General features: G+C 33.0%; 1 protein-coding gene across 1 annotated transcript; it reads right to left on the minus strand.

The window, feature by feature from the left end:
* Positions 1–4,697: 4,697 nt before the first annotated feature.
* Positions 4,698–6,892, minus strand: LOC134719475 (trichohyalin-like). Its single transcript, XM_063582465.1, has 3 exons — positions 6,770–6,892; positions 5,381–6,001; positions 4,698–5,107 (listed from the first exon to the last, which is right to left on the minus strand). Exons 1-3 carry the CDS (start codon positions 6,847–6,849, stop codon positions 4,738–4,740), a joined length of 1,071 nt encoding a protein of 356 aa, XP_063438535.1. The 5' UTR covers positions 6,850–6,892; the 3' UTR covers positions 4,698–4,737.
* Positions 6,893–12,588: the final 5,696 nt, after the last annotated feature.

A 12,588-nucleotide genomic window follows, 5' to 3' on the forward strand; every position in this document is an offset into this window, starting at 1 on the left:
CCACCACATGATGATGTTTCAAGTTAAACACCATGTTCACATTAAGAGACTGACACTAGAATTATAGTGCATATGTCTGATGCAGTGCCACACGGATTTAATCTACTCATGATTCGAATAGTCGTTATGGATGATGCTTTCATTACTGTTTCGCTATTTCGTGACATAAGGGTAGACAAACTATGACTTGTGTTAGGGACGGCAAAAAACTTCAGATAAATATCTACCATGACCTTTCAAATGCACTAGGCAATAAGTGATCCATACATTTACCGGTTTTGATACGGTCTTCTGTTTGCTTGAAAAGGAAACAAAACTATGTGGTAGACATTGATGCCATTTGAAGATGTGACTTTAACATTAAGAACGATGACTGATTAGTCCAAATCACCGTAGTTTTACTGTAAGATCGCACAAATTTATCAAATTGGGTAAATGAAGCAAGAACATAACTATTTGTCAAACGGGAAGGCTTATTGAGGCTATTCCCTCAACTTAGTCTAGTTTGCATGGCCATGGCTAAATATGAGAAGGACAAACAGAAAAATTAGTACACAAAAAGCAATATAAAATACTAAAATCTGAGCAACACGAACCCCACCAAAAACTGGAGATGATCCCAGGTGCTCCTGAAGGGTAAGCAGTTCCTGCTCCAAAAGTGGCACCCGTCGTGTTGCTCATGTTATTACAAACCCGGTAAATAGTTTGATTCGATGGTTGACATTCATGAAAATGGAAGGGGATAGACGTAGAAAATCATGAAAGGGAATATCGTTTCAATTGGGAGATTTATACTTTGTATGCAGGCGCTGCTGGGATGTTGCTACATAGAAATGGAGAGTTCACAATTGGGAAGCTAAAATCATCTCGTTTGTGATGCAATGTGCAATATACTAATGCGGGTGATAAGGAAACGAGCTTGTAATTGGATCTTATGCTAACTAGTCCAGGCCCTAATGAATGGGAAAGGGACAAAGAGGATCAATGGGAACCCTTTAAAAAAAACTGTTTCTAAAGCATTATCATCTTGTGAGGAGCTTGTACATTTTGGATGTAAGAAAGGATGCAGCGGTCGTTGTAAATGAGTAAAATGGTGTCTCTCGTGCACTGCTTTGAGTGCTTGTGGCACAGGCACTTGGTCTATATATGGGGAGACCCACTACATTATACGTTGATAGTGGGTCTTCCCATGGATATAAACAAGTGCTTGTGGTGGTGGTTGTGAGTAAATAGTAGTAATTTTAGAAATGTTTTAGTACTTTAGTGAGTATATTTCGATTAACCAATCTATCCAAAACACTACATCCAGGATATAGAACCGTGCTGTATATTACCGGAAGTGTTAACTTTGTAGTAAAACATTTTGAACATACTAGAGAGTTTGAGATTTTGAGACCAAACGTTTAATGACTTGCACAAAAAAAATATATTTTTTTACATTTTGAAAAAAATAACCTAAATATTAAAATAAAAAAATGATGTTTCCGTGTCCGCCATAATGGACATTACTGGAAGTAGATGTTTTAAAGACTTTTTCCTATAAATTGTATCCATGAGAAGCACCAAAGAAATGTTCCTGCACAATATAATGATAGCAGCAATACGTGAAAACACATATTTCAATTACCCCTTTTTAAAAAATGGTCTTATTTTTGTTTAATGTCCGCCATAATGGATTAAACCGGAAGTAAGTTTTTTTGAAGACATATAATCTATATAATCTATCAATAAGTAGTACATAATAAACGTTTGTACCAAATATTATTATAATAGCATGATAATAATTATACCTTTTCACATACAAGCCTTTGATATTTGCCTGATCTAAGTAAAATGTTCGGTATTTGTATTTTACCGGAAGTGAGACATTTTTTTCAAATGCCTCTCTATCTGAATTTAAAGAATAATAGTTGAGGAAGGTATATGCCAAATTTCATGCTTATATCAGGATGTGAACAAAACGTCTGAAATATGCCTGTAGCCGCTGGATTATATCTCGAGATATTAAAAACAGTCATCTAAGATTTATAATTTTGTATCACAAATGGGTGTATCTTCTAAATGACCTACCAGTTATATGCGAAACTAAAATAATAAAAGTCTGTGATAATCAAATATGAATTGGAGAAGCATTAAAAACTGGAAATTTGACACAATACTCCCAAAGGTAAAGTAATTGATTCACTTGAAAATAATACACACGCAGACAAATTTGGTTTGATAAATCGTTTTCTATCTCAAGATTAGATTATTTGGCAAATCGTTTATGAATTTTAGGTCCTCAATATTCTTCAACTTTGTACTTTATTTAGTCTTTTTAACTTGTTTGAATCGAGCATAACTGATGATTTTTTTGTAGACAAATGGGAATTTGCCGCAAACACAACATTTCAATCCTGTTATTCATTATGAGTTTATTTATTGAATCTATGTCAATTATGAAAAAAAATAATGATGAGTAGGAGGCATGATTGAAAATGAGACAACTCTCCATCAGTGCCCAAATAAGGTTTTAACTTTGTAATACGAAAATGATTTTTTCATATAATTTTAAATCATATTAACATGATGTTAAAGTTGTATTGATATACTAACTTACCAATTTAGTCCTGTTATCTATGATGAGTTTATTTACCACAGATCGTTGACAAATTAATATCTCGTACGTGATGTTAGCAAGTTCCTACAAAATGTTTCGAAATTTATCTCAAATTCCCCCCAAAAAACAAGAATAGAAAATATGCAATCAACAATACTTTATAAAAAATGAGTACTCATCAGTCATAAGACTGTCACATGTATCGCCATTATAAGAATAAGTGACATACACTATCAATTCATTCTTTTATTATCTAAATTCACATGTTTCATGGGTGAACAAAATTCAAAAGTACTTACTGAATACATAAGGAAGTTACCATGTCAAATAATGTTTTCTTTCTTTTTTTAAGGTTAACTAACATATATTAATATCTTTTTATGTTAAAAACATTTTGGGTTTTTTTGTTTATCAGGGAAGTGTACAATGTATTTGCATTGGTTTTTTCCTTTTTTTGTTGTTGTTAAATAATTTTTTTTATTTTTTTTTGAAAAGTGCAGGGGAAGATTGGACGCCTTTTTTACATAGGAGTTTGTTTTTCTTCAGTCTTCCCTATATTTAATCTGTTTTGTAGAGTTACAATGTATCTTCTTTTACATGGTGGTATTATATTTTTTCCTATCGAACGTCCGAAAATCCTACCTACAATGTATCAAGAAAAATCTAATTTAATAATTGCCGTTGCATGTAGGGTAATGGTCCTTAGAAGGCTAACATAAGGGTGAAATGCCATCGAATTTCCATGGCTATTATTAGATTATGTCAACATAAAGGAGCCCTAAAACGAGTCTTTCGTATGATTCGCCAAGCATACATACCTTTCGTCAATTTGTAAGAAAGCTCTATTAGGACGGTATAGGTTTACAGGTAATTAAAATACTCCATTCACATGATTCATATACTGAACTAAAGAATTTCAAAGTAGCATCAAATGTAAATATAGACCCTTTTTTTTATTTTACTTGGCACTTGATCCAATTTACCAACCATCCAAACAATCAGAATACCACAGAGACAGGTATTTGGTGTTCACACTCAATGAAGAGGTAATATCTGCACTAATGCCAATCATTAATACATTATAACTCTAAAAAAAAAGATACAGTATGATTGTCAATGAGACTACTCTCCACAAAAGACCAAAATGACACACAAATTAACAGCTATAGAATACCGTACGGCTTTCAACAATGAGCAAAGCGTAATGATTGTGTTTACAAATAAGTGAAAGTAATACTACAATACATCAAGTCACATGTTTACCCTTATGACAATTAATTTTATGAGTTAGAGTATTGCTTAAATTGACAAAAAAAACAAGATAAGGTCATCCGTCAAGATAAGCATCCCCTTCTAAGCCTGTGCTACCCACAATGCAAATAATAACCTTGCATTTTAGTCGTAATTGACTGCGAATTCATATATCCTGCACAGCTGAATGTACGCCCAACTGAAAAGATGGTATTGCAGTTCTTAAGAAGACCGAGGCACAGCAATGTTTCTATGCATGCAGTTAACGCATAAAAATAATTGCCATAAGGGTATACTGTTCACATGTGACGTGAGGTAATGTAGTATTATTTATTTTACCTCAGAATAATCTGATTTGTCTTTTTTTAGTCAATCGGATATACCAAATAACATTCGACAAACATCTATTGTAATTCTTGTAATTAGAGATCGAATATAATAACGAAAAACACTAAATATGGTCTTCGGGCTTGTCTAAATCCTAGTATAAGCTATCGGCTGTGTTCATTATTGAAGGCCGCTTACTCTTACCTGTAGTTGCATACCTACATGTGACTTGGACTGTTTAACTATAATGCTCTCTTTGATAGCTTTGAATATCGATGTTTTATAGTGTAGCGAACAACAATTACAGTTATACTTTTTATGAAATATCGGATCTAAATTGCTATATTTAGCAATTTTTTTTTTCAAACGAGACAAAGGGAACAGTAAGATATAAGAGCAACATTATTGATAAATATACTGTTTTATAAAAATATCCCTTCATCATTTTTTTTACAAAACTTTTATAACAATAATTTGCGTTACGTAATGATGATAAATAAGATCCAATAAAGTTACAATCTTCGTCAAAGATGAAGAACATCTTCAAATTTCTTTGTTTTTCATTTTCTGTAAACATTGTAAAAAGAAATATTCTTGTGTGTATATCCTTTCTCTTTATCTCTACTTCTTTCACTTTGTATTTCTGTTTGCATGGTTTTTATTTCTTCGTTCTTCTTTTTTTCTGTCTCTCTGATCTTTCTCAATAAATCTGCTAGTTTTTCTTTCCATTCACGTTCTTCCCTTTCAAGTCGGCGTTGAAAATTTTCACTACGTTCCGATTTTACTCTTTCTATTTCTTTCAATTTTTCTTCACTCTTTTCTTTTTCCGATTTTCTTCTCTTCAGCATATTTTCTATCCGATGCTTTTGTAAAATATTTTCATCTTTGATTTCTTTATCTTTTCGAAGTGATCTTCTCAGAGAAGTATCTCTAAAATAGAAAATTTAAAAATATATATCTTAAAATTCAAAATTTTATATTGTATATTGTTATCAGTTTATATTGTATTGAAGTGCTGTATCAGAAGATTTGTTTGTGCTTAAACTGTATACAGGAGCTATTTTTCTTGCTCAAATGATATCTTTTCCAATCGCATGTTTCTCATGAAAAAATTGTCAGCTTTTATCATTACGATTGCTATTGTTCTAGGCTAATACGACAGCTAGTTAATTGGCTAAACTGAAGCAATATATATTTGCATACCTGAATTTTTCTTTAGTTAAATCTAGACTTTGAACTCTTCGTTTATTGTTTTCTATTTCTTTAAGTTTCCTCATCTCTACTTCTTTGATTCTATGAATCATGCGCATGTCTTCTTCTTCAATGTGACTTTTTAATTTCATAAAACGGCGCTTGATATTTTCTCCTTTTTTCAACTTTTGCCATTCATCTTCTATGATACGTTTGTATATTTTCTCGAACTTAGCATGACTTTGTAAATCAAGTTTCTGAATATTTTGTGACAAGGCAGTGTTTTGATTCATGATTGATTGCTCAGTTTTTCGTGACCGTTCACTTTGCCGAGATCGATTCGTATCCATTCCCAAACTACGATATGCATCTCTTTTACTCCTTTCCACATAAACAGTATGCAAATGTGTTTCCAAGTTCGCCAGCGGCCCAGTCCAAAAACATTTTTTCCATTCGCATCGTACAATTTTCTGGTTTATACGATCTTCTAACTCGACATTCTCGCGGTAAAGTCCATCCACTCGGCACATTGGACAGGAACCATGCGAAGCGTGGTGACTCCATCTTGTAATACAGAAATGACAAAACTGGTGGCCATTTTGACACTCATGAGGCTGCCGTAAGATGTGACAACTACAAGAATTATCATATATATTATAAACACACTACGCTACGTTAAGATATATTATTTTCATCTTTTATAGCAGATCAGTACATAATTTTATACTTTTTACTACATTATTTTGACCCACGTATAATTTCTAAAGAGGTAAAACATTATTGTTGATACGTTTTGTTACAATTTGACCAGTGGTTTCATTTCGAAATGTGAGAGAATACAAGTTAAATGGCGACAATTAACACGAAACTTTTTGCTAATCTATAATAGGCTTTCAAACTTCTTTTTAGATGTGATTTGTTTTTCTTATTTATATAAAAAGTGATTGTATAACAACTGATCAAGTACATGCAAAATCTCATCAACAGTATTGCGGAAAGTATTTGCGATATTTTCTTTTTTTTTTTTAATGTTCATTAGGTGTAAAGAAAATATTGCGATATTTTGAAGCGCTATTGCTATAGATTTGGTCGTAACGGGTTACAGCTGCCTACCTACTAGTATACGATATGACTTTCTCTCGTCGTTAAAGGCCATACGTTGACTCATTATCGCTTATGTCAACGTCTTTTGAACTCTGGTAGGTAGTTTTCTCATAAGCAATCATACCACAATACCATTATAATCATATATAAATAGACAGAACTTTCTTAATTTTGAAATTATTTGACACTTTTCGATATAAGAAAACAAATATTTTACAGCGTAGAGTAAAAATATGCTAATGAAAGCGTTCAATTTGATGATACAATAAACAAAATTAATAAATGGCAATTACAAACCATATTGAACACGTGAACTCTTCCTTTTCCTCTTCTGTAAGGTTGAAAAATAAATTCTCCCTATAGCCAACGGAAGCCATAATTGTTTGACTACACAGAACTCGACATCTATGTTTGCAGATCTGTAATTTTCCCAGGTGTACATGTATTTGTTCGATCTGTCCAATTAGGATTGTAAATATTTACGCAAGTAATAATTACCGTTTAAACATGAAATTTGAAAGAATAATTGATAAGTTAAAGATTGATTTTCAAATGTTAATTTCAATGAAAACAAAAGTGAACGTAATTACCAATAGTTATTGATATATTTTTTTTAAGTTTTAAAGTGAGACAATAATTAAATCCTAGTCGCTTTTTAACGGTAGTCTTGTTCTTCAAACACCGTTGTTTTAAATACCCGCGTCACACTGTCCTGATTTTTAGATACGATGGACACCCGAAGGCGAAAATTGTAAGTGCGTACGAAGTTGGTTCCGATCTCGTTAAAATACCAAAAAGTGACCAATACGATGGTGCGAAATTAAATACGATAGCAAAAGATGGAAATACGAAGGTTAACCGAAGACGAGTATTTAAGCTTCTGAATCATATCAATGTTTGATTAATATTGAATATATTTTTATTTGGCATTTTATACTTTTTTGGATTCGAGCGTCACTGATGAGTCTTTAGTGGACGAAACGCGCGTCTGACGTTAATACTAAAGGAGTAGGTCCAGTAAGACCCCTTTTTGGCCTCAAAATATAGCAGTTTTACAAAGTTGTTAAAATGTAAAATTTTAGTTATTTACTGGACAGTAGAATGCTTCTGCTCCATAAATATGGGCTGTTTTTGACATAACAATGCACATATATCGGTTACTAGCACCATAAAGTCATGCTTAATTATTGAAATCTTCACAATTCTAGCATTTTAGTTAAATTTTAGACGGTTTTTGTGTAAAACGAAAGTGGCCGCATTCGTGTTCATCCTTAATATTAAAATATTAGTTGTATTTTATGATAATATTTAAAAAAAATATAAAGGTTGTGGACGACTTTCATTTTTGACAAAAAAACATCTGAAAAGTGACATTTTTCGCATATTTGGTAGACTTTTCATATTTGAGCTTGAATCGGATCGTTTTTAATGACTAAATCAGTTTAAATATTTCACATAAACTAATTGATTCAAATGAAATAAACACTTTTGAAAGTGTTTAAAAAGTGGTCAAAATCTTTCGTCAGATTAACTTGAAATTTGAGGCCAAAATTTGAAAACAAAAGTGAACGTAATTACCAATAGTTATTGATATATTTTTTTTAAGTTTTAAAGTGAGACAATAATTAAATCCTAGTCGCTTTTTAACGGTAGTCTTGTTCTTCAAACACCGTTGTTTTAAATGCCCGCGTCACACTGTCCTGATTTTTAGGGGCGTATTGCATTTCCGCTAATTATTCAAAGTCCCAATACTACGTTTCCGCAAATTTAAAGTATACGTTTCCGCAATTTGTATTTATTACTTTTCCGCAAATTTACCTGGTAAATTATAAAGATTTGAATGTACATGAAAAATTTATATGATAAATATTTTTATTTTATTTTCAATAAAGAAAATGTTCTGATCTCAGTATAGCTAAAATTTACTAGATATAACTAGTTGACTCGGGTAAGGATGAGTTAAACTTCATTGAGAAATCTTTGGTTTGGCTTACTTGCCAACTAACATGATTGAAGAATGCTTTGTTGAATTGGTTGCCGATGCTCCAACTGACGATAAATGCATGAGGTCTGCCGATTATATGCTGGAATTTTATATAGATGGCAAAAGCACCTGTTCGGAAATATGAAAAGGAGAAGATGGACTTCCTTCCTGAACAAAATACAAAACTTGTAAACGGTGAATGTGCTACTATGGACTTTGTACGACGTGTTGGCTACAACTATTCTGCCAGAACTGACTTATGAACTCATATCAAGATATTTTTGAACATACGTTTTCATATATTTTAATAATTATTTTACTTACATGTTAAGATGACCTTTAACTTAATACATATTCACTTTTCTATTATAGCTCTGGTTTCGAACAACAGGTATTTCGTAATTATTTGCGGAAAAGTAATAATTTATTTTTTCCGGAATAGACCACTTTCGAGTTCATCCGTCACCGGCAAAAACTCGTCAATTATACACGCCTTTATGACGTCATTTACCAGATAGAGGGGCTCGCCTGTATCCCTGCACTATTTACGTTCATCAAGCGTCTTAGTGATCGTCTTTGTGCAGGATAAACTAGAAATAATGGTTGCTCTGTAGGTACTTACTGACATTTCCCTAATGACAGCAGTGTTGATTGTCAATTTTGAGAATTCAATTTGCCGAATAATTCGTACAATATAGAATTATAGTTTTCCAACTACTCGCTCAACATTGGAAGGAAGTGACGACGCCCCTAAACGCACAAATGACGATGATAAAGGCGCGTATAATTGACGAGTTTTTTCCGGTGACGGATGAACTCGAAAGTGGTCTAGTGACTTTTTTTCCGGAAAAGTAAGATATTTATTTGCGGAAACGTAAACTTTTTTTTCCGGAAACGTCATCTTTTTTTCGCGGAAAAGTAATGCCAATTTGCGGAAATGTAAAACGCCGATTTTTAGATACGATGGACACCCGAAGGCGAAAATTGTAAGTGCGTACGAAGTTGGTTCCGATCTCGTTAAAATACCAAAAAGTGACCAATACGATGGTGCGAAATTAAATACGATATTAAAAGATGGACATACGAAGGTTAACCGAAGACGAGTATTTAAGCTTCATATCAATGTTTGATTAATATTGAATATATTTTTATTTGGCATTTTATACTTTTTTGGATTCGAGCGTCACTGATGAGTCTTTAGTGGACGAAACGCGCGTCTGCCGTTAATACTAAAGGAGTAGGTCCAGTAAGACCCCTTTTTGGCCTCAAAATATAGCAGTTTTACAAAGTTGTTAAAATGTAAAATTTTAGTTATTTACTGGACAGTAGAATGCTTCTGCTCCATAAATATGGGCTGTTTTTGACATAACAATGCACATATATCGGTTACTAGCACCATAAAGTCATGCTTAATTACTGAAATCTTCACAATTCTAGCATTTTAGTTAAATTTTAGACGGTTTTTGTGTAAAACGAAAGTGGCCGCATTCGTGTTCATCCTTAATATTAAAATATTAGTTGTATTTTATGATAATATATAAAAATATAAAGGTTGTGGACAACTTTCATTTTTGACAAAAACCATCTGAAAAGTGACATTTTTCGCATATGTGGTAGACTTTTCATATTTGAGCTTGAATCGGATCGTTTTTAATGACTAAATCAGTTTAAATATTTCACATAAACTAATTGATTCAAATGAAATAAACACTTTTAAAAGTGTTTAAAAAGTGGTCAAAATCTTTCGTCAGATTAACTTGAAATTTGAGGCCAAAATCTGTCCTTACCGGACCTACTCCTTTAGTCCTGCAGGTATCTATGATGATTTTTTTATATTGTACATTTCAATTCTGAATTAATCATCAGACGGAAGACCGTGGGCTTGAATGGTAAAACTTGACTCTGAGTCTCATTCTCTGCATGTGTCATATACAAATAAAGTGTCCATATTTGTCCCCAATATTTTACATTCGAGGGGATGCCACGCTCGGCATTTTTTCTTGTTTGAACTGTAAATTGTGTGAACTAGTCTAAATAATCACCCATAATTATGCCCATGTTTACTGATCTATCTTATAAAGGTAAGGTAATGGGTTCGTTTCTCACTTTTTTCAAAAGAGCTCTTTCCAGGAGAATATCATAATAATATAGACAAAAGGAAGGATGTGGGGAAAGCAACGTAAAACAAATGCGGCAAAATATGACATATAGAAAACTAAATGGTTATGGAGTAAACATTCGTGTATCAGACGCTACATAAACAATCAGAATAATGGAGAAAAAGTTGTTTTCCCTATATACATGTACATGTACCTGCAGTGTTGGTGTACGAGTCGCGTTTATGATTTTCATTATGTTACTTGATATGAAAAATTGACAAAAAAATGATATTTTACTTGTAAAAGTAAATTTAATAGCTGCTCTTTTTGTTCCATTTGGATTAATAGAAACAACGCTCTCGCCTTTCTTGTTCTCATAGAATCATATGGTATGAGCTCCATGATTTGTAAACGTCTTTCTTAACTGTCGTATAACTTAAGACTGACCAGTGCATATCGCGCATGGCACTTTAAATGTATTTTAGCGCGAAAATTAACTTACATTTAGCTGGATTTATTGCCGTCGTAGTTCCATCTTGTCGCCTTCGTACTTTTATTCGATGGCAATACGGCGGGATTACGAGGTCTTCACGAAGTCGTGTTGCCATCGTAAGACCTTCGGGTAGCTTCGTGATTCATTCGTGTAGACATCGTAATATGTCAAAACTGCCCGATGGAAACGATGGAAACACGAATGCAATACGATGTTCAAAGATGCATTCCCGGTGACATAACGATGGTGAGGATGGTGATACGAACTCAATACGAACCCTCAACATCGGACACACCTTCGTGGATTTTTTAACATGTTAAAAATTAAGAACCCTTCCCGAAGTTGTTCCCGAAGGCTAGAAAAAGTGGCCGATGGTTAAAAATGGTTAAAGATGGCACTACGAGTATTATAGGCCGATCTGGATACGATCAGTCCTGATTTTGAAAATTTCCATAATCATGTTGCCATCGGCGTAAAAATCAAGACAGTGTGACGCGTAATTGTACTAACTTCTAAGTGCATTTTTTTTAATATATAGATTCCACCACTGCAACAACTTATACGTGACTGGTATGTTATAATATTTCTCAACTCGGGACAGTTACATTTTGATATTTGACGTGCGAGGCTCGCCGAGCTCTTTCAATAATTATAATAAAACTATTGAGAGTGGAGAAAATTGGTTTCTGATATATATCTTGGGTGTGAAAAATTAGAAAAAAATGAGCAATTCGTAATTCCATTTTTATAGCATTTGTTCATAATGTTTTGCAGCTGTATTCTACCGGTCGCTAGTCAACACCTGCTGCTCTCAACGTTTGAAGTGAATAAACAGAAAACCACTTCCGATATCATAATTGGGCCGTTAAATCCGATTGCTATCTTCATTTATCAACGTTAATCATAGGGTTATACTAATTTTGTATAAATGAGAGTACTCTATGTTCGCTTTTGTATGTCTATAGTTGTTTGTATCTGGTATCGTTCTTAGGGGTCTATTTGGAAGAAAAAGAGATGTGGTATGATTGCGTATGAGACAACTATCCACCGAAGTTTGAATGAAGTAGATTACAGTAATTATAGGCCAAATTACGACAACTACTAGAAAACTCATTCTGCATGATAAGATATTAAAGGCCACGACACAAAAAATATGAAACAATTCTATTAAAATGACTAACGGCCTAATGCATAACAAAACTATTTAAAAAAGACATGTATGACCAGGTTTGAGCTTTCTAAAAAGCCGAGGACTGCTTCGCTTCATTCATACTTTAAGGTCTTACATGTATGTGTGCATGTGCTTGGGAAATGTGTTATTTTCATATATTAATTGATATAAAATGGATGCATTAGACTTAGAATGTCAATTTCTTCACGTTAATTGTTGAAAATAAAAACATTTACAAGTAGACACGACTCTAGATGTTTGCCTAGATTGGCAGAAGTTGTAAAATACAGATAACAGATAATGCATTTTTTAAACATTGTTTAGGAACATATTTAAGCAAGACCAATTGGGCATATTGCAGATTAACAA

The sequence above is a fragment of the Mytilus trossulus genome, chromosome 5 (assembly GCF_036588685.1).
Source record: "Mytilus trossulus isolate FHL-02 chromosome 5, PNRI_Mtr1.1.1.hap1, whole genome shotgun sequence".
Lineage (NCBI taxonomy): Eukaryota > Metazoa > Mollusca > Bivalvia > Mytilida > Mytilidae > Mytilus > Mytilus trossulus.

Bases quoted from the DNA above. Each gene is read 5' to 3' on its own strand.
- LOC134719475 (XM_063582465.1), bottom strand. From the start codon at position 6,849: ATGGCTTCCGTTGGCTATAGGGAGAATTTATTTTTCAACCTTACAGAA. The intron at 6,002-6,769 runs GTTTGTAATTGC...TAATTCTTGTAG, and splicing joins GAGTTCACGTGTTCAATATG to TTGTCACATCTTACGGCAGC. The intron at 5,108-5,380 runs GTATGCAAATAT...TTTCTATTTTAG, and splicing joins TTAACTAAAGAAAAATTCAG to AGATACTTCTCTGAGAAGAT.